Here is a 22,467-nt window from a genome sequence, read left to right as displayed (position 1 = left end):
AAGTTCTCTATTTCCTGCCATATCCCCAAATATGATTCTTCCAAATTACCAGTAAATATAACTAAGTCGTCCGCGTAAAGGCGTATTCTTTTCTCCCATCCATTACAGTTAAAGGGAATGATTTTCTGAGATGATCTTAGATTGTGTGCTAACAGTTCAATGTACATATTAAAGAGTATCGGTGACAGGGGACAACCCTGTCTCGTTCCTCTCCCAATATGTATTGCTCTAGTTAGATTCCCATTAATCAGTATTTTAGCTGAAGGGTTCTTATATATTGCCTTTATTGCTGTTATACATCTATCCCCAAGATCAAAACATTGTAAAGTTTTAAATAAGAATGACCACTCGACCCGGTCAAAAGCCTTGGCGGCATCGAATGTCATAACCGCCAAGGGAATCTTATTTGTCTGAGCCAGGTCTATTGCCCCAATAAGGTCGTAAGTTAATTCGCTCAACTGCCTCCCTTTTATAAAACCCTTTTGGTCCTGATGGATAACTGGATCTATCACTTTATTTAATCTTTTTGTAATAATCTGTGAATAGATTTTATGATCACAATTTAAAAGTGATATTGGGCGATAAGATTCGCACTCACGTGGGTTTTTATTCAGTTTTAAAAGGACTATGATTGTTGCTTCATCCCATGAAGAGGGAGTATTATCTCCATTTAAAAAAGATGCGTTAAATAACTGAAGGAGAACAGGGGCTAATTCATCTCTGAGTGTATTATAGATCTCATTGGGGATAGAGTTAGGGCCAGCAGCCTTTCCTTTTTTTAGGGAGTTTATTACTTGGTTTATCTCTTCTATTTTTACTGGAGCGTTGAGATATTCTTTATCTTCTTGTCGAAGCGATGGGAGGTCTAGACCCCTCAAATATTCCTCCATTCCTCCCATGTCCAGGTTTTCCTCCCCCAGATATAGACTTTAAAAAAAATGGACAAAGGAATCCTCAATTTCTGATTCTTCTGTGACTATGAGCCCGTTTTTGTAGGAACGTATATCTTTTATCATATTTCTCGTCTGATCCATTTTTGTTTTCCAGACGAGAAGCTTGCCACACCCTTCTCCATATTCATGATGAGCCAATTTACTGGCATCCCATTTCTTTTTTATTATAGCTTCTAAATGATTATTCAATTTACACTTGACTGATTTTATGCTATTTAGGATGTTCTCATTATCTTCGTCCATTTCAAGATTTTCATATAGTCTCTGTAGCTGCATTTCTAACTTTTTTGCTTCCTCTTTTTGCTTCTTAGATTGGTTTCGATTTATGCTTAATAGTATCCCCCTCAAAAAAGCTTTGTATGTATCCCAAACTGATTGAATTGTTGCAGAATCTAAGTTATTTTCGAAAAATTCTTTAGTATCTATTTTTAGTTTTTGAATAATAGATTGTTCCAACAATAATGTTCTATTAATAGTGCACCTTCGGGATGATTGAGTCTTACATATAGCTGCTTTTATAGTAACTGCGGAATGATCTGACATATGTTGGGGAGCATGAGCTACTAGAACCGTATTGCGACAAAGTGTTGTACTTACTAAAAAAAAGTCAATCCTTGATCTATGGCCGCATTTTTTGTTATGAAAAGTGAACTTACTGCCTTTTGTTTTAAATTTAGCCAGCATCTCACTCCATATATCTATTAAATTTATATCCACCATTAACTGTCTTAAGGCTCTTCTCATTTTTACTGTGTTAGATACAGCTCTGGAAGAAGTCGAATCTCTACCTGGATTTAAGACCAAGTTAAAATCTCCTCCTAAGATTATATCATTGTCGACTTCTAATAAATGGGGTATTAATGTATATAGGGGATTAGGATCGTCCCAATTGGGGCCATAATAGCTTGCAAGCGAAATTCCATAACCATTTATTTTTATTTTTGCCACCGCCCATCTACCTGCTGGATCCACAATACCTTCTTTCAGCACCGGTAATGCTGATATTTTGATTAATATTGCGGAGCCTTTAGAAGTGTAGGGTTGGTTTGTGCATATGCAATGTTCAATCCACCTATGCTGCTTTGTAATTAGCTCCCATTCTTCCCTCAATAGGTGAGATTCTTGTATAAGAAAAACCTTACACTCGGACAATCTTAAAAGTTCCAATATCTTGTTTCTCCTTCTGAGTACCCTCAATCCGTTTACATTCCACGTCATTATTTCTAAATCAAATTTCCTCATCTTCGACATCACTCTATATTAAATTTTTAAGTGTTTTGTTTAGGATAGAGATAAACTAAATGTTTTTTTGGAGTTTGCAACTTCAACTGAGGACATTTTTTTTTTTCCCATATGCTCCCCACCCTGTGCAAGTTAAAAATAAACATTATTTCCAATTTATAGGTGGGCTCCATCCCCCCACCCCATTGGGAAACCTCCCTTTCAACTACTAGAGGAATTCCTCTAATTTTCAGGCTCAGTCTCGGCTCAAGACATACAAGTATTTATTTTATTTCGCTGAGGAGCTCTTAATTCGATTTATAAAGGCATTTGCTTCTTCGGGATCTTTAAAAATGTACATCTTGTTATCCCACATAACCTTCAGAGATGCTGGGAACCGTAAAGACGCTGTAGCACCCATGGTTTTCAGTTCCTGCATTGATTTCCTCAGCTCCCATTGTTTTTCCTGGGTAAAGTGGGATATATCCGATCTAATTCGGAGGGACCAATCAGATCTCTTGTATTCTCCTGCTTTTAGTCCTCCTGTTAAGACCTTCTCCTTTAAGGTATATGATTTAAAATTAACCAGGATCTTTCTGGGGTTTTTCTTCCCGTTTTTTTTTAAGTAAGGGTCTCTATGGACTCTTTGTATGTCTCCCTCCAAGATATTTTTATCTAGATCGGGGTGAATATCGCATAAAATATTGATAACAAATGATTTTATATCGCTACCTTCTACATCTTCCGGGACATTTAAGAGGCGAATGTTGTTCCTTCTTGCGGCGTTTTCTAAAACTTCTAGTTTTTCTTTTAGAACTCTATCTTCTCCTCTTAATGCTTGTATCTCATAAGTGTTTTTCTCAACTTGTTTCGTTAGATTTTCCACTGCTCCTTCCACAGCTCCCACCCTATCAGAGATTGCATTCAATTTAATTTCAAAATTCTCACAGACTGCTTGTATTTTTAATTGATTGTTTTCTGAAACCGCAAATTTTTCTCTGATTTCCGTGAGTAAAGTTGTTAATAGACCTTCTGTAAGGGAGGGCACCCCTCTAACATTTACTGCATCTGTACCATTTATAGAGTTTAAATCGTCCGGGGGGATTCTCTCCTCTCCCCCAAGATTAAGGCGGTCCTGTTTGGGCGACATGGAAGGCGTCACTTCTACAGTAGCACTATTCTCCAGCTCTAAAAGCTCATACCTGTTTTCAAGTACCAATGGCTCCATTCTTTCCTTATTATTTTTATTGTTTTTTGGGGGGATCTGTAGGGTGCAGCCTTCGGTTGTAAGTAATTTAGCTCTCCTTTCTTTAAAGCTATATCAGTCTCTGGTTGATCAATTTTACCCCCGACGACGAGTTGCGCAGTCTGAGCTTTAAAGAAGGATCTTAGGTAGGGGGTAACTCTAATTGTTTTTGCTTTGCCCAGATTTTCCCTTTCTTTCTTTTCAGCCGTGATGGTATTTGGGGCTTTTACTTTCTTGGTAGCGCTATCTATTTTGGCGCTTTGCTTTTTACCTATTGTAGCCGTGGTCATGGGAGCTATGGGTGCTAATTCAGGGGAAGCTCTCCTCCTCCCCCAAATCTCTCTACTTCTGAGGGTATACCTGTTAGGTTTAATTTTGTTGTTATCTAGCTGTGGGCTCTGATTTACTTGAACCCCCGTTTCCCTTTCAAAATGGAGTTTGGGCCCCCAGTCTCCCCCCCCCCTTCTCCTTACCGGAGTAATTGAAGTTCACCATATATTGGATTCAGCCTCCTTCTGTCCTTTTTTGCCCCCCGGCGTTTTTGTGTCTGAGAAATCCTGAGAGTGATCGAGTCCAGCGTTGCTCCCCCGATGCAAGAGGCTAGTGGGCTCTACAAACAGCCTCGCCAATCTAAGCCCAACTCTCGCTGTGACCCCTCTCCTCACCGCGAGTCCGGCGGCGGCTTCATACCATCGCCCTCCACGAGCCTCCAACTCCCCCCCCACCGCCGCTGCCATGTATCAGGCGCTAAGCGCCGTACATTAGAGCCGAAGGAAAGAAAAACGCCACCCAACTGCGTCAATGCTTTTTTCGCTGCCGCCTCCAAGACGCCCTCACTCCTGTGCGCCGTAGTGCTGCAACTCCCAATCCAAACGACTTCACCCGCTCATCGAGCCCCTAAAGATTACTAAAGTGGAGAAAGATGCCCATTTTGAATAATACTTCGCTCCCTTCCCATTTTTAGCCGTTCTAGCCTCCTACAGCGATTTCGCATGTTGCCGAGAGACGCGAGCCTGCGACTGCCTCTAACCAGCTGCCGCCATTTTCCCTTCGTGGAATCATTGGATGATGAAGCTACTCTCAGTGCGGATGAAGCAACTCTTAGTGCAGATGAAGTGCCTGTTGTAGAGGAAGATATTGATGTGCCGATAGAGCAGCAAGAGGCATCTGAGCTGCTGCCTGGAGCTGCAAGGCTTCCAGTTGGAAGTGATGACCTCTGGGTTGCCCCGGGCATGGTGCAGCCGGCATTGCCAGACTTTACTGGTGTTCCAGGGTGTAGAGTGAATAAAGAAAACATTTTGCCGATACATTTTTTCAGTTGTTTATGGATGATGTGTTTTTGGCAGAGATTGTTGAGCAGACTCATTTATATGCTGAACAGATTTTGAGGGACAACAGTGTCAGCCTTCAGCCTCATTCTAGAGCTAGAAGAGATGGAAGAGATGAAGAAGTTCTTGGGTTTAACTTTTTTGATGGGCTTGCTAAGAAAGCCATCAATGTCTTCATATTGGTCTACTAGTCCCTTGATAGCAACAGCTATATTTCCGGCAGTCATGAGTCATGATAGGTATTTGCTTCTGCTTCGGATGCTGCATTTTGTCAATAATGGTTTAGCGTTGCCACGAGATCACCCGGAGTGTGACCGTCTTTTTAAGATTCGGCCTGTCATTGATCACTTTGTAGATCGATTTTATAAGATCTATGATCCAGGGAAAGAAATAGCAGTGGATGAGTCTTTGGTCTTGTTCAAGGGCCGCTTGGTTTTAGGGCAATACATTCCTAGTAAGAGCGCACGCTACGGAATTAAGCTGTATATGCTGTGTGACAGTAAGACTGGATATGTCTCTAATTTCAAGGTGTACACTGGTAAGGAATCCAGGATTAACCCCCCTGGTTGTCCATCCACTTTTGGAGTGACTGAGAAAATTGTGTGGGAGCTTGGTAGAGGACTTTTTAACAAAGGTCACCATATATATATAGATAACTTCTACACTGGTGTGCGGTTGTTCAGGGAATTGGCCAAAGTGGACACTGTTGCTCGTGGCACAATCTGCTCTAACCGTAAAGGCTTCCCTAAAGAACTAGCTTGTCAAAAGCTTGTGCAGGGACAGTGCAGTGCGTTGCAAGGAACTTCTAGCTGTGAAGTTTTCAGACAGGAGAGATGTCTACATGCTGACTACCATCCATGATAAAGCCCTTCACCTGAGCCTGTTTGGGGTCAGGTCGCTGAAGCGCGCAAACCTGTGTGCATTTTAGACTATAATAGGCACATGGGTGGTGTTGACAGAGTAGATCAGAAGTTGGAACCTTATGCTGCTCTTCGTAAGGCTTACATTTGGTATAAGAAGTTGACTATCCATCTTTTCCACTTGGCAACCTTTAATGCTTTTGTTGTTTTCAAGGATTCTTGTCCTGAGTCAAAGATGACTTTTGCTAAGTTTCAGGAGTCTGTAATAGGCAGCTTTGTTTTAGTGGAACAGGCAAGTGTTCCTAGAGTTGGAGTGGTGGAGGATGTGGCTAGATTGAATGATCACCACTTTCCTGATCACATTCCTCCCACACCCTCAAAAGACTTTCCCAATAGGAGATGTAGAGTCTGTTGGCAAAGAGGTACGTGCAAGGAGACTCGTATGTACTGCCCCGAGTGTCCTTCTAACTCTGGGCTGTGTGCCTGCTTGTTTTAGAATGTACCACACCCAAAATAATTTTTGGGAGCATTCATGAGTGGTAAAGTGAACTGCATGGCCTCTATTGTTTAATATTTTTTGTTCAGTTTCGAGGTTTGCATTTGTGTAGTGTATTTCATTTCTGATTTTGCGTTAGTAGATTTGTATCTATTTGCAATTTGTTTGTGTTTTCTTATTTGTATAAGAAAATCCAAAATTTGATGGCGGTGTGCGTGGAGTTGCTCTTGGATGGCGGTGTGCGTGGACTGGCGCTTGGCTGGCGGTGTGTTAGGATTGGTGCTTGGCAGGCGGTGTGCATGGACTGGCGCTTGGCTGGCGGTGTGTTTGGAGTGGTGTTTGGCTGGTGGTGTGCATGGACTGACGCTTGGCTGGCGGTGTGTGTGGACTGGCACCTGGCTGGCGGTGTGCGTGGACTGGCGCTTGGCTGGTGGTGTGCGTGGACTGGCGCTTGACTGGCTGTGTGCATGGACTGGCGCTTGGCTGGCGGTGTGTTTGGACTGGCGCTTGGCTGTTGGTGTGCATGGACTGGCGTTTGGCTGGCGGTGTGTGTGGACTGGCACTTGGCTGGTAGTGTGCGTGGACTGGCGCTCGGCTGGTGGTGTGCGTGGACTGGCGCTCGGCTGGTGGTGTACATGGACTGGTGCTTAGCTGGTGGTGTGTGATTAGTGACTAGCTGCTGGTCAGTACACACACTGCTAGCCAAACGCCACTCCACGCAATTCGTGAGCTGGTGTGGTTGCTGTGTCAGGAATGTGGGCTTGTGAAAGTGATGGGCCCTTGAATGGCGCTGTCTGTTCGTGTGAATGTTGTAATGTGCTGGGCCCGCCGCTGGCGGTGTGTATGGTTTTGTATGGGTCACACGTATGAAAGGTGTATGAATGGCCTGTAAAGAGGTTGGTGCATTGTCGTGGCTTTGAAGCTCACGAACTGTGAGTCAATGGTTCAGCTTCTCGTCCTTTCAATTATTAACAGTGCATTTCATTTTTGTGAAATCTCCGGTTAACATAACTATATATACTGAACCATCACTCACCCTCATGCCAAATCCAACCAGCATGTATGTGTGCTTGAGTAATAGGTGGTTGTGTTGAAAAAAAATTATTTTCTGTTTTTGTCAAGCAGGGTGTACCTTGTCACTTTTTGTGAATGTTGTAATGTGTTGGTTTTGTGCCTGGTGGTGTGAATGGTCTTGTGTGTATCATGTATGAAAGGCGTGTGAATGGCCTGTAAAGCAGTTGGTGCCTTGACATGGCTTTACAGCTCACGAGCTGCGAGTCACTGGTTCAGTTTTTTGTCCTTTCAATTATTGACAGTGCATTTAATTTTTGTGACATCTCTTATTAATAAAATGTTATGTACTGAACCATCACTCGCCCTCGTGCCAGACCAACCAGTATGTGTGTGTGCTTGAGGAATAGATGGCTGTGCAGTAATCTATTTTTTTTTCTCTCTGCCAAGGTGTACATTTCATCTAAGAAAAACCTACCAACTGTAGATTTTGTCGTAAACTAAACACCCATGGAAGAACATGGTGATGTCTTTCTTGTGGATCCCAACAAGTTATCTTACCCACAATGTCCTGCAAACCTCAAAATGTGACTGTGACATTTTCCTTGCATTATTGTGCTAAATTTTCACGCTGCAGAAAATAACAACAAATTTCCAAACCCCCAGCATTTCTCCAAGTATCCCAATAGAAATGGTACCTCACTTGTATGTACTCCCGGCAGGGAAGGGCCCAAAACCTATTGAAGTGACATCAAAATTACCTATCACAAACCAACCTGGTTTTGCAAGGGGGGTCCCATGAGTTTTTGGCCCTGGGCTCGGCGGACATCTAGGGAAACCTACCAAACCCACACATTTCTGAAAACTAGACACCTGGGGGATTCCAGGGAGGTATGGCTTGCATGGATCCCCCAACTTTTCCTTACCCAGAATCCCCTGCAAACCTCAATTTTAGCTGACAAAAATCATTTTTTTCACATATTTTTGTGTGGGAAAGTTGTGGCATCACCGGGCTGGCACAAATTTCCTACCACCCAGCATTCCCCCAGGTCTCCCGATAAAAATGGTGCCTCATTCGTGTAGAAGGCCCAAGTACCAACGACAGGCAAGGGCCCAAAACGTATTGAGGCAACATCAAAATTGCCTATCACCAAACAACCTGGTTTTGCAAGGGGGGTCACCTGGGATTTTGGCCCCGTGCTTGGCTGCCATCTAGGCAAACCTACCAAAACCACACATTTCTGAACACTAGACACCCGGGGGATTCCAAGGAGGTATGGCTTGCATGGATCCCCCAACGTTTCCTTACCCAGAATCCCCTGCAAACCTCAATTTTAGCTGAAAAAATCACTTTTTTAACACATTTTTGTGTGGGAAAGTTGTGGGATCACTGGGCTGACACAAATTTCCTAACACCCAGCGTTCCCCCGGGTCTCCTGATAAAAATGGTGCCTCACTTGTGTGGGAGGCCCAAGTACCTGTGACAGGCAAGGGCCCAAAACGGATTGAGGCGACATCAAAATTGCCTATCACCAAACAACCTGGTTTTGCAAGGGGGGGGTCAACTGGGTTTTTGGCCCTGTGCTTGGTGGCCATCTAGGGGAACCTACCAAACCCACACATTTCTGAACACTAGACACCCGGGGGATTCCAAGAAGGTATGGCTTGAGTGGATCCCCCAACGTTTCCTTAGCCAGAATCCCCTGCAACCCTCAATTTTAGCTGCAATAATCACTTTTTTCACACATTTTTGTGTGGGAAAGTTGTGGCATCACTGGGCTGACACAAATTTCCTAACACCCAGCATTCCTCCACGTCTCCTGATTAAAATGGTGCCTCACTCGTGTGGGAGGCCCAAGTATCCGCGACAGGCAAGGGCCCAAAACGTATTGAGGCGACATCAAAATTGCCTATCACCAAACAACCTGGTTTTGCAAGGGGGGTCACCTGGGTTTTTGGCCCCGTGCTCGGCGGCCATCTAGGGAAACATACGAAACCCACACATTTCTGAAAACTAGACACATGGGGGATTCCAGGGAGGTATGGCTTGCGTGGATCCCCCAACGTTTCCTTACCCAGAATCCCCTGCAAACCACAATTTTAGCTGACAAAAATCATTTTTTTCACATATTTTTGTGTGGGAAAGTTGTGGCATCACCGGGCTGGCAAAAATTTCCTACCACCCAGCGTTCCCCCGGGTCTCCCAATAAAAATGGTGCCTCATTCGTGTAGAAGGCCCAAGTACCAACGACAGGCAAGGGCCCAAAACGTATTGAGGCAACATCAAAATTGCCTATCACCAAACAACCTGGTTTTGCAAGGGGGGTCACCTGGGTTTTTGGCCCCGTGCTTGGCTGCCATCTAGGCAAACCTACCAAAACCACACATTTCTGAACACTAGACACCCGGGGGATTCCAAGGAGGTATGGCTTGCATGGATCCCCCAACGTTTCCTTACCCAGAATCCCCTGCAAACCTCAATTTTAGCTGAAAAAATCACTTTTTTAACACATTTTTGTGTGGGAAAGTTGTGGGATCACTGGGCTGACACAAATTTCCTAACACCCAGCGTTCCCCCGGGTCTCCTGATAAAAATGGTGCCTCACTTGTGTGGGAGGCCCAAGTACCTGTGACAGGCAAGGGCCCAAAACGGATTGAGGCGACATCAAAATTGCCTATCACCAAACAACCTGGTTTTGCAAGGGGGGGTCACCTGGGTTTTTGGCCCTGTGCTTGGTGGCCATCTAGGGGAACCTACCAAACCCACACATTTCTGAACACTAGACACCCGGGGGATTCCAAGAAGGTATGGTTTGAGTGGATCCCCCAACGTTTCCTTAGCCAGAATCCCCTGCAACCCTCAATTTTAGCTGCAATAATCACTTTTTTCACACATTTTTGTGTGGGAAAGTTGTGGCATCACTGGGCTGACACAAATTTCCTAACACCCAGCATTCCTCCACGTCTCCTGATTAAAATGGTGCCTCACTCGTGTGGGAGGCCCAAGTATCCGCGACAGGCAAGGGCCCAAAACGTATTGAGGCGACATCAAAATTGCCTATCACCAAACAACCTGGTTTTGCAAGGGGTGTCACCTGGGTTTTTGGCCCCGTGCTCGGCGGCCATCTAGGGAAACCTACGAAACCCACACATTTCTGAAAACTAGACACATGGGGGATTCCAGGGAGGTATGGCTTGCGTGGATCCCCCAACGTTTCCTTACCCAGAATCCCCTGCAAACCACAATTTTAGCTGACAAATATCATTTTTTTCACATATTTTTGTGTGGGAAAGTTGTGGCATCACCGGGCTGGCAAAAATTTCCTACCACCCAGCGTTCCCCCGGGTCTCCCAATAAAAATGGTGCCTCATTCGTGTGGAAGGCCCAAGTACCCGCGACAGGCAAGGGCCCAAAACTTATTGAGGCAACATCAAAATTGCCTATCACCAAACAACCTGGTTTTGCACGGGGGTCACCTGGGTTTTTGGCCCTGTGCTTGGCGGCCATCTAGGGAAAACTACCAGACTCACACATTTCTGAAAACTAGACACCCGGGGGATTCCAGGGAGGTATGGCTTGCGTGGGTCCCCCAACGTTTCCTTACCCAGAATCCCCTGCAAACCTCAATTTTACCTAAAAAAAATCACTTTTTTCACACATTTTTGTGCGGGAAAGTTGTGGCATCACCGGGCTCACTCAAATTTCCTACCGCCCAGCGTTCTCTAGGGTCTCCCGATAAAATTGGTGCCTCACTAGTGTGGGAGGCCCAAGTACCCGTGACAGGCAAGGGCTCAAAACGTATTGAGGCAACATCAAAATTGACTATCACAAAATGTTTGGAGGAAATTATTAAGGACCGGAATTTGTGACCGGCATGATTTCTCACAGCTGACCGGGAGGCGGTTGTACTTAGGATGTTTTGTTCTGCCATGAAAAATAAGTCCTACGTGTGAGATAAGGGAGTTCACTTCTAATTCCAGTGTCCAACAGGCGCCGTAGAGGTCCAGTTTGAGGTCTTCAATTGCATAACCTCATAAAGAACTAGGCGATCATTGTTCCCTTGCCCTCGTCCTGAGGAGGCCGATTAAATTTCAGAGGCTGAAACGCGTCCGCGTCGACGATCCTATTGTGGAGGAGTCCTCATTGAATATTTTATAAGTTACTGTTTTGTGAGACAAGAGAGCTACAGGATAAGGGTATACTTCTTTCTTGTTTGTCAGAATTCGGTTTACCCTCGCTGGTGATTTCTCCTTCTGATTTTACTACCTTTTGGCTTATTACTATCCTAGCGGTCCACACACAGCACTGCGCGCTTCATGTAACAGAGGTACGCATGTGCCCAGGCACCCAAACACAGCCCAGGCGCGCATGTTATTGGGAACAGTGGTCCGGGGGGTCTGTAGACGAGAGTTCCTCTGAGGGTGGTGTTGGGGTCAGTGTGGATCTGGAAGTGCAGGTGCTCGGCGGTGCTGAGGATGTCGTCGGTGCTGGTCGAGACTCTGAGGGTGTTCCTGTGGATGATGGCGATTCCTCCTCCTGTTCCGTTGGAGCGGTCCCTGCGGGTGATCTTGTAGCCGTCAGGGATGGCTATGGCGATATCAGGTGCCGAGGAGGGGTTCATCCATGTCTCCATCAGGAAGGCGACATCTGGGGAGGTGGAGTCGAGTAGGTCCCAGAGTTCGATGGAGTGTTTGCATGCGGAGCGGGTGTTGAGTAGAATGCGTCTGAGGTGGTTGCGTCCTTTCTCGCTGGGCGGTTTGGCGGCTCGGAGGCTGGTGAAGCTGCAGCTCCGGCAGGAGAAGGGTCCTTGGGTGCGCTTCGGGGCGGCCAGGAAGCAGATGTGTGATCGTCCAGTGTTGTGTGCGTGGAGGGTGCTGGCATCGTAGCAGTGTCGGGAGTCGTGGCATTCGCAGGGGCCAGGGGGTCTACCCGAAGAATCCCTAGTGACGCTTTTGGGCCACCCGGCGGCACTAGCTACATCGGTGTGACGCTACATCTCCCTGGTACTCCTTCTTGCAAAGAGACGGATCGCTTTCCGCTGGGGCAAGACCTCCTATATTGTCAGGAACAATTGCACATGTATGCTGACCATCTGCCACCCTCTTTCAGCCAGTGCGATATCTGGTCCTCGCTTCAATCCTATCTTCTAGAGCATCCAATTGCTGAGCACAATGCTACCGAACGAAGCTCTCACGAGACTGAAGTACACATATGAGAAAAACATCTTCGCCACCTATGTAGTAGACTGTTAGGTGGTCACGTTCCATGACATCTGGTCGCTCAGGAATATGGCTGCTTCCATCATTAGACTCAATAACATCTGTCACAATGTTTACATGGTCTATCTGAAATGTCATTATTGTAAAGTGGTACTGTTTATCTCTGAATTTATCTCCCATTACAAAACTCAATAAAGAAATACAAAAAAAAACGAATACATCCATGAAGTCATTCAGACTGCTATACAGCTAATACAAACTTAACTCATTCTTGTATACAGCCACTGATGAGCCACTCACACACCTATATACCCTTCTCATACATCCTCTTACTCAGCAATGCAGCCACATAGACACCGAGTCATACAGACATACAGCCACGCAGACAATGAGCCACTCACCCATACAACTACTTGTAATACCTACAGGGAGCCTGTCCCTGGTTGGCTGGGTCCCCCATCCTCAAGATGGCAGGGACTCGAGGTTGTGCTTCACCTCGCCTCCCCCACCTGAGGGGTGGAGTTGGCAGAGGTGAACACACCTCCCTTCCTCATCTGTTTTTCCCGCCGGTTCTACCGCCCACAGTGGGGGGTAGAGCCAGTGGGGACCAGTTGCTGAAAGCAGCAAATGGTCTGGAGAGGCTCACAAAGGCGGCATGCCCTTGAAGCTTCTCCTTCGTGAACCCTGCCAGTTCGGCTGGACTGTTCCCATCGGGGCACAGGGTCAAGACTGATTTGCATATGGCCGAGTCCAAACTGGAATGGCATGGTGAGGTGAGAAAAAAACTATGGATTTATGCCCAGATCTCTGTACTGGGGTGAATGTATGACATTGTTCTGCATTCTGTCCATCAATTGTTCTTTTTGCATTTGTCACCCTGAGTGGGACGGTTATGTCCAGACGTGGGTCCCGTGCTCTCCATGACACTGGAGTCAAGCTATCGTGGCTGATGAGGGCTGAAAGCCCGAAACCAGTCCTAGGATGCTTGTTTCCAGTCCAGGGAGTACCTGGCCTGGCTGTTCAGGCAGAACTGTTCCCATTGGGGCGCAGGGTCAAGACTGATTTGCATATGGCTGGGTCCAAACTGGAATGGTATGGTAAGCAAACAAACAATGGATTTAGGCCCAGATCTCTGTACCTGGGTGAATGTATGACATTGTTCTATCTATCAACTCATCTGCTCTTGGGATAGGGTGAGCATCTGTCTTGGTGACAGAGTTGAGCCCTCTATAGTCCACACAAAACCTCATTTCTCTCTTTCCACCCTGTGGGTGAGGTTTGGGGACCAGAACCACTGGGCTAGCCCAAGGGCTCTCAGAGGGTTCAATAACCCCCAACTCCAGCATCTTGCTGACTTCAGCTCTGATGCTTTCCTTGACTTGGTCTGACTGTCGATAGATTTTGTTTTTGACAGGTGCACTGTCACCAGTGTCCACATCATGGGTACACCAGTTTGTCAGACCAGGGGACAAGGAAAAGGGCTTAGCATACTGTTGCAAGACCTGCATGCAGTCAGTCTGCTGTTCGGCAGAGAGGGTATCTGAAAAGACAACTCCATCTACTGACCCATCTTTTGGGCTGTAGGAGAGGAGGTCAGGGAGAGGTTCACTCTCTGCTTCCTGTTCCTCATCAGTCACCATCAGCATGGTGATGTCAGCCCTGTCATTGTAGAGCTTTAGGCAGTTCACATGGATAACCCTTTTGGGTGTCCTGCTTGTGACTAGGTCAACTAAGTAGGGGACCTCACTCTTTTTCTCCAGGATAGGGTAAGGACCACTCGATCTGTCCTGGAGTGCCCTTGCTGCCACTGGCTCCAATGCCCACACCTGTTGCCCAGGTTGAAATTCAACCAGTGCAGCTTTTGTGTCATGCCAGTGCTTCTGAAGCTCCTGGCTGGCCTCAAGATTCTTGGATTCCTTTTCCATGTACTCAGTCATTCTGGACCTTAGGCCAAGCACATAGTCCACAATATCTTGTTTGGGTTTTTGGAGAGACTTCTCCCAACCCTCTTTTTCAAGACAGAGTGGTCCCCTCACAGGATGGCCAAACAGAAGTTCAAAGGGGGAAAACCTACTCCCTTCTGTGGCACGTCTCTCAGTAAGCGAAAAGCAGACATGGTAAGAGGACATCCTATCTTATTTTGTGTTTCTCAGAGAGCCCCATAATCATGCCTTTCAATGTCTTGCTAAATCTCTCAACAAGGCCATTGGTTTGTGGGTGTTAGGGTGTAGTAAACTTGTACTGCACTCCACACTCTTTCCACATGTGTTTTAGGTAAGCAGACATGAAGTTAGAACCTCTGTCTGAAACCACCTCCTTAGGAACACACCAATGAAGGCCTTGGCAACTGCAGGAGCTGTAGTAGTCTTAAGTGGAATTGCTTCAGGGTACCTAGTGGCATGATCCACTACCACTAGAATGAATTTGTTCCCTGAGGCGGTGGGAGGTTCAAGTGGACCCACTATGTCCACACCTACCCTTTCAAAGGGAATCCCCACCACAGGCAGTGGTAACAGGAGGGTCTTTGGGTGGCCACCTGTCTTGCAACTGGCTTGACAGGTAACACAGGAGCTGACAAACTCCTCCACCTTTTGGTGCATCTGGGGCCAGTAAAAGTGGATAACTAGCCTTTCCTAAGTCTTAATTTGGCCCAGATGTCCAGCTCGGGGAATGTCAAGAGCTAAAGTTAGGAGGAACTCCCTGTACTTCTGTGGCACTACCACTCTCCTGGTGGCTCCAGGATTGGGGTCTCTTGCCTCAGTATACAGTAATCCCTCTTCCCAATAAACTCTGTGGGTACCACTGATATCTCCCTTTGCTTCTGAAGCAGCTTGCAAACGAAGGGCCCAAACGAATCCACTCAGATGACATATATTGCAAATAGTATCAATGATCAGTAGTTCTGGAAGAGTACCAATTTAACTTATGCAATACCTTAGTGTGTATCTTTAACTCACGGAAATGTTTTTTACACACTTGCACAGACTGGATAATTTCATCAGTGATGTGATCAGTAATGTCACAGACCATGCCATTAGTGATGTAATATGTGAGATCATAAACAGTGCATTGCGGGGGCCTCAGTTATAGTTAGGGCTGGTAACTATAACTGCTGAATTTCTATGGTTTTGTGCAAGTAAATTCAGTACCAAACTTTATTGTCCCTGTAACCTTTTTTTTCAGTGAATTTCTAATGTTTTTATTCTATTTCCTAGCTATAAAGTCCCTGTGATATACAAATACATCAAATACATACAGATACACACACATACATATTTATTTACATAAACACACATACACGCATACTTACCTTAAATACTCTTACCTTGCATTGTAAAAGCATATGTGCTAAAGATATATGCATTGTGAAGGTAGTGCATGGTAAATGATGTGTGGGTAAGGCAGTCCATGGTAAAGGTGTATGCATGGTAAAGATATATGCGTGGTAAAGGCAGTTTGTTGTAAAGATATTGCTTGGAAAATGATGCATGGTAAAGGCTGTTGCCCCTGAAAAAGTAACTTGCGTCATGAAATACGTGGCTGCTCTCTCTGAGCTAATAATGGCTGTTTTGGAGATGTGAATTATGTTGAAAACACTAATTAAGAATTGCCTTAATTCAAACAGAGGTGCTTCAAACTTGTGGGTTTGTATTGTAAAATGTGCACCAATGGAACCAGTGTTTAGCCAGAATTGAACCTAGAGTGGACCTCCAGAGTTTCCCCAAAGGTTCCTAGTTAACAAAATATGTATATGCCTCCCACACATACCCACCTCTCCAAAGAACGGTTTCAATCACGCAGAAAACATCCTCCAGAGTGTTTTACAACACTTTTTTCATGAGAAGATCAATGAAGGCAAACATTTAGGACAGCGCCTATGAGCACCTTTCTACAACATAAGATACAGGCGGAGTGCGGGGAGTGGTGGGTGTCACAGTGTGATGTGCTGGATATGAAGAAACTGGGGTGGTCTGATAGTTCAGGGTTAACATCCATAAGAGACTTTATTTAAAAAAACAGAAGCTGGGGTTTTTCACAGCTCTTACCAGTTCCTGCTGGGTGTCAATCACAGCCAGAGAGGAGTTCATTGCAGCGCACGAGTCTTTGGCCTCTGTCCAGTTTCCGTCACCTTCAGAGAAATAGTAACACTTGTTCCAGAACCAGATCCAGTCATCACCACAAGGGGGCAGCACTTCAACCTCTTTTCCACTCATTGCAGTGCTATTTTGTACACACTCAATCTCACTCTGCTGAAGAGAGCTTAACGTTGTATGCAGATCTGTTAAAGCAGAAATTGAACTATAAATCAGGACATACTGTTGAGAGAGCGAGAGAGAGAGAGAGAGAGAGAGAGAGAGAGAGAGAGAGAGAGAGAGAGAGAGAGAGAGAGAGAGAGAGAGAGAGTGAGGTGTGTATGGATTCAGTGGTGACTCCTCCACAATGGCAGAGGAGCATCGCCCCGCAGGCTCAGAGTCAGCAGTTAAAAAATAAAACAATATCTTACTATCGTTTTATTTTTTAGCTGCTAGGTCTGAGCCAGCGTGTGTAGGGAGGGGGCACGAGAGGGGGACGAGGAGTGCTATGTGCACTTCTAAGTGCACATGTGTGTTTGGCTGGCTGTTTCAAGCTGGCCAAACTCACATGCACACTTAGGTTTCCCCAACCCTGCTGTATTGAACAGCCGTGCTAGAGAAACAGCACAGACTCCCTGCCCTGAGCGAATCATCAAAGCAGCCCACTCAGGCCAATCCCTGTGCTGCTATCATGCTAAAGAGCAACGCTGGGATTGGATGGGAGTTGTGATGCTTTCCCATGGACTGCTGGGACAGAAACTGCAGTAGAGGACATTAGGTAGCTGGCAGCAACAGGTGAGTGTTTTTTGTGTGTCATTTTTAGCATTCCCTCCCCACCGCGAGCTACCCTCGTGTGCTTCCCGCTGTGACCTGGTGTCAGCTGCAACTGATATATAAATGAGAGTGTTACTGTATGACACTCCAGAAACAAGGCGTCTCTCTCAGGACACAAGGACAGTCTGCTCTTGGGTCAAACTCGGGACACAAGGACAGGCTGCTCTTGAGACACAAGGACAGGCTGGTGCCGGGTCGCTCTCGGGACAGTAGGGCAGGCTAGTCCCGGGTTGCTCTCAGAACACAAGGGCCGGCTGTTCCCGGGTCACTCTCGGGACACAAGGGCAGGTCGCTTCCGGATCGCTCTCATTACACAAGGGCAGGCCGCTTCCGGGTCACACTCAGGACACATGTGGAGGCCGCTTCTGGGTCACAATCGGGACACAAAGGCAGGCTGATCCATGGTCACACTCGGGACAGAAGTGCAGGCTGGTCCTGGGTCACACTCAGGACCCAAGGGCAGGCTGCTCCTGGTTCACACTTGATACACAGGGGCAGGCTGCTCCCTGGTCACACTCAGGACACAAGTGCAGGCTGTTCCTGGGTCACACTCGGGACACAAGTGCACGCTGCTGCCGGGTCACACTCGAGACACAAGAGCAGGAAGTTCCTGGGTCACACTTGGGACACATGGGCAGGCTGCTACCAGGTCACACTCGGGACACAAGGGCAGGCTGCTACCAGGTCACAGACTCTGTACACAAGGCTAGGCTACTCCAGGGTCACACTCGGGACAAAAGGGCAGGCTGCTCCCGGGTCACACTTGGGACACAAAAGCAGGCTGCTCCTGGGTCACACTCAAGGTAAAAAGTCTACACACAAGGGCACAATCACTCAGGTATCTTCTCAAGATACCAAGGAAGGATGCCACTGTGGCTATTCAGACAAAATAGCAAGAAAAAAATATCACCATATCAAAATATCGAGTCTAACATATTGCGTTATGTAAATATCGTCAGCAAGAAAATCGATGTGAAGAATATCGATTTTAACCGCTTCGCTGCGGCTGGAATTCCACTGCTGTGCTGGAGAATTTCTCGCGTGCGCAGTTCAGGTGGCCCCCGGCCGTCTTCAGCACATGCCCACTGTAACGTCAGACGGCCGGGGGCCATCCGACGAATGGAAAAGGTTAAGGTAAGTATTATCAATGTTTAAAATAAGTAAGTAATATCACTTGCAAAAATATAGTTGTTTAAAAGATCTTTTTTTAATGATTGTTATGAATTTTAGTATATCTATTAAGGTGCCGATTCCGATCCGGTAAAACCCGGGTACGAATGGTCGTACGGAGCGTATTCTCCGTCCGACTCGTACCCGGGTAAAACACCTTACAAACACGCAAGTACGATTCGTACAGAAATACCATTTCCGTACGAGTCGTACAAAACAAAGACCGGCAAAAAAACACCCACAATTCCGATCCGGGACGTCACGTACGTGACGTCCGGACGGAGTCAGGCAGTGTTTTACGGACCAGCAAGTACGATCCGTGCCTACGTCACTCCGCACGGCTCATATTTTACGGCAGCCAAAAACTCCCGGGAAATTGAGGACGACGCGAACAAAGAGCACCGGTACGCGACGGACAGCCATGGACCCTATCCTACGTGTCATCCCGGCCCTCATAGCCTACGACCTTGTGTACAGAAACCGCCGCAGATGCCGCAGAAGGTCAGAACAACCCCCAGGGGCAAAGGAGGGGGGGCGAGGGGCAGGAAACATTCCCCCCACCCAACAAAAAACATATATATCCTGCACATAAATTACCTCCATGGTCTGGTCACTTCGGGGGGCGTGTCCACCAATCCCACGTGCCGCCACAACAGAAGTGGACGTGGACGCGTACCCGTCACCACTACAATGGTGGGACGGCCCGTACCCACGCCCTCAGAGCATGGGTATGGTCCATACCACCATTGTAGTGGTGATGTAGGGGTACGCGTGGTACGGACCGTACCCACGCCCCCCAGAGCGTGGGTACGGTCCGTACCACCATTGTAGTGGTGATGTAGGGGTACGCCTGTACGGACCGTACCCACGGCCCCCAGAGCATGGGTACGGTCCGTACACGCGTACCCCTACATCACCACTACAATGGTCGTACGCCCCGTACCCACGCCCCCAGAGCGTAGGTACGGTCCGTACCACCATTGTAGTGGTGATGTAGGGGTACTCGTGTACGGACCGTACCCACGCCCCCAGAGCGTGGGTACGGTCCGTAGAACCATTGTAGTGGTGATGTAGGGGTACGCGTGGTACGGACCGTACCCACGCCCCCAGAGCGTGGGTACGGTCCGTAGAACCATTGTAGTGGTGATGTAGGGGTACGCGTGGTACGGACCGTACCCACGCTCCCCAGAGCGTGGGTACGGTCCGTACCACCATTGTAGTGGTGATGTAGGGGTATGCGTGGTACGGACCGTACCCACGCCCCCCAGAGCGTGGGTACGGTCCGTACCACCATTGTAGTGGTGATGTAGGGGTACGCGTGTACGGACCGTACCCACGGCCCCCAGAGCGTGGGTACGGTCCGTACACGCATACCCCTACATCACCACTACAATGGTGGTACGGCCCGTACCCACGCCCCGCAGAGCGTGGGTACGGTCCGTACCACCATTGTAGTGGTGATGTAGTGGTACGCGTGGTACGGACCGTACCCACGCCCCCCAGAGTGTGGGTACGGTCCGTACCACCATTGTAGTAGTGATGTAGGGGTACGCGTGTACGGACCGTACCCACGGCCCCCAGAGCGTGGGTACGGTCCATACATGCGTACCCCTACATCACCACTACAATGGTGGTACAGACCGTACCCACGCCCCCCAGAGCGTGCGTACGGTCCGTACTACCATTGTAGTGGTGATGTAGGGGTACGCGTGGTACGGACCGTACCCACGCCCCCCAGAGCGTGGATACGGTCCGTACCACCATTGTAGTGGTGATGTAGGGGTACGCATGTACGGACCGTACCCACGCCCCCAGAGCATGGATACGGTCCGTACATACGTGATGCTGGGTGAGGGTGCTGGTGTACAGGGTTGGGGTGCTGCACGTACATGCGGTGGGGGTACGGTGCGTACAGGTGCGGGCCTGGGGCGGTGGGGGTACGGCGCGTATAGGTTCGGGCCTGGGGTACCCGCGTACATGGGTGGGGTACGGCGCGTACATGCGGGGGTATGGTGCATACAGGTGCGGGCCTGGGGTACCCGCGTACACGGGGGGTACGGCGCATACATGCGGGGGTACAGCGCATACAGGTGCGGGCCTGGGGTACCCGCATACATGGGGTGGGTGTACGGTGCGTACATACGGGGGTACGGCGCGTACAGGTGCGGGCCTGGGGTACCAGCGTACATGGGGTGGGTGTATGGCACGTACATGCGGGGGTACGGCATGTACAGGTGCGGGCCTGGGGTACCCGCGTACATGGGGGGGTACGGCGTGTACATGCGGGGGTACGGCACGTACAGGTGCGGGCCTGGGGTACCCGCGTACATGGGGGGGTATGGCGCGTACATGCGGGGGTACGGCACGTACAGGTGCAGGCCTGGGGTACCCGCGTACATGGGGTGGGTGTACGGCGCGTACATGCGGGGGTACGGCGCATACAGGTGCGGGCCTGGGGTACCCGCGTACATGGGGGGGTACGACGCATACATACGGGGGTACGGCGCATAGAGGTGCGGGCCTGGGGGACCCGCATACATGGGGGGGTACGGCACGTACATGCGGGGGTACGGCTTGTACAGGTGCAGGCCTGGGGTACCCGCGTACATGGGGAGGGGGGTAAGGCACATACATGTGGGGGTACGGCGCGTACAGGTGCGGGCCTGGGGTACCCGCGTACATGGGGTGGGTGAATGGCGCGTACATGCGGGGGTACGGCGCATACAGGTGCGGGCCTGGGGTACCCGCATACATGGGGGTACGGCTCAGACATGCGGGGGTACAGCGCGTACAGGTGCGGGCCTGGGGTACCCGCATACATGGGGGTACGGCGCGTACATGCGGGGGTACGGTGCGTACAGGTGCGGGCCTGGGGTACCCGCGTACATGGGGTGGGTGTACGGCGCGTACATGCGGGGTACGGCGCGTACAGGTGCGGGCCTGGGGTACTCGTGTAAATGGGGGGGTACGGCGTGTACATGCGGGGGTATGGCACGTACAGGTGCGGGCCAGGAGTACCCGCGTACATGGGTGGGGGTACGGCGTGTATAGGTGCGGGCCTGGGGTACCCGCATACATGGGGTGGGTGTACGGCGCATACATGCGAGGGTACGGCGCATACAGGTGCGGGCCTGGGGTACCCGCGTACATGGGGGTATGGCACGTACAGGTGCGGGCCAGGAGTACCCGTGTACATGGGGGGTACGGCGCATACATGCGGGGGTACGGCGCATACAGGTGCAGGTCTGGGGTACCCGCGTGTGAGAAGTTGGCCTGATGTATGCTGTCACTAGTTATAGTGTACACCTTATATCAGTCCAAATACCCTTATGGTGATTGGTTGTAAAGTCAACCTTATAGACCAGCTATCCTAGTGGTAGCATGGACAAGAGCAGTCTTAGGCTAAACTCTGAATGGCATGTGAAGCCAGCTGTGATACCATATATAATCCCTTGAATACCAAATGAAAGGACACCACAACAGATATATATATAAAATAAAGTGTATTTATTCTAAGCAAACCCTCAGCACTCTTTATGAGATTAGAGGTAAGTACAACACAGTCTTATTTATGCATACATTAAGTCACACAGGTAAGTAATACAGTTAGGCCCTAGGGGCCACGCAAACCATATACTAAAGAAGTGGTATAAGGACCACTGTCACGGAAATAGGATAGGCCTAGGCCTAGGGAATCGCTGGGGCTACACTATACTACCAAAGGTTAGGAAGTGGGAGGCCCACGGGATTCGTATGCAGAGTGGAAACACTCACGCGTAATGTGTAAAAGTCACTAGCAATAGTACAGTTTAGAAATAGATAGATTTAGGACACTTCCGGAGTAGCTAGGAAGTTGAGACTTGAAACTTAGACACTAGGATAGTCACTATCCTGATGAGCACCGGAGTACCCAAGTTACCTAGCCCACAGGCTGCGGGTGCATAGGGGTGAAGTTGCGTCGGGTTTCGTCGTCGACTCCTATGGATGCCTGAAGAAAGATGCTGACAGGCAGTCAGTGAAGAGTGTCCGGTGGATCCCCAGGCTGGGATCAAGAA

General features: G+C 48.5%; 1 protein-coding gene across 1 annotated transcript in view; it reads right to left on the bottom strand.

The window, feature by feature from the left end:
• The window catches only part of LOC146813026 (uncharacterized), a 112,790-nt gene that overhangs the window by 58,730 nt on the left and 31,593 nt on the right, over positions 1 to 22,467 (bottom strand). Inside the window, exon 4 of the mRNA XM_085615246.1 lies at positions 16,382 to 16,614. Coding sequence (XP_085471372.1) covers positions 16,382 to 16,614 — 233 coding nt within the window. The remainder of the gene's footprint in view (positions 1 to 16,381; positions 16,615 to 22,467) is intronic.

Source organism: Triturus cristatus, chromosome 7 (genome assembly GCF_964204655.1).
Source record: "Triturus cristatus chromosome 7, aTriCri1.1, whole genome shotgun sequence".
NCBI lineage: Eukaryota > Metazoa > Chordata > Amphibia > Caudata > Salamandridae > Triturus > Triturus cristatus.
Note: the sequence above shows the minus strand (reverse complement) of the source record. Positions and strands in the feature narration are given on the sequence as shown.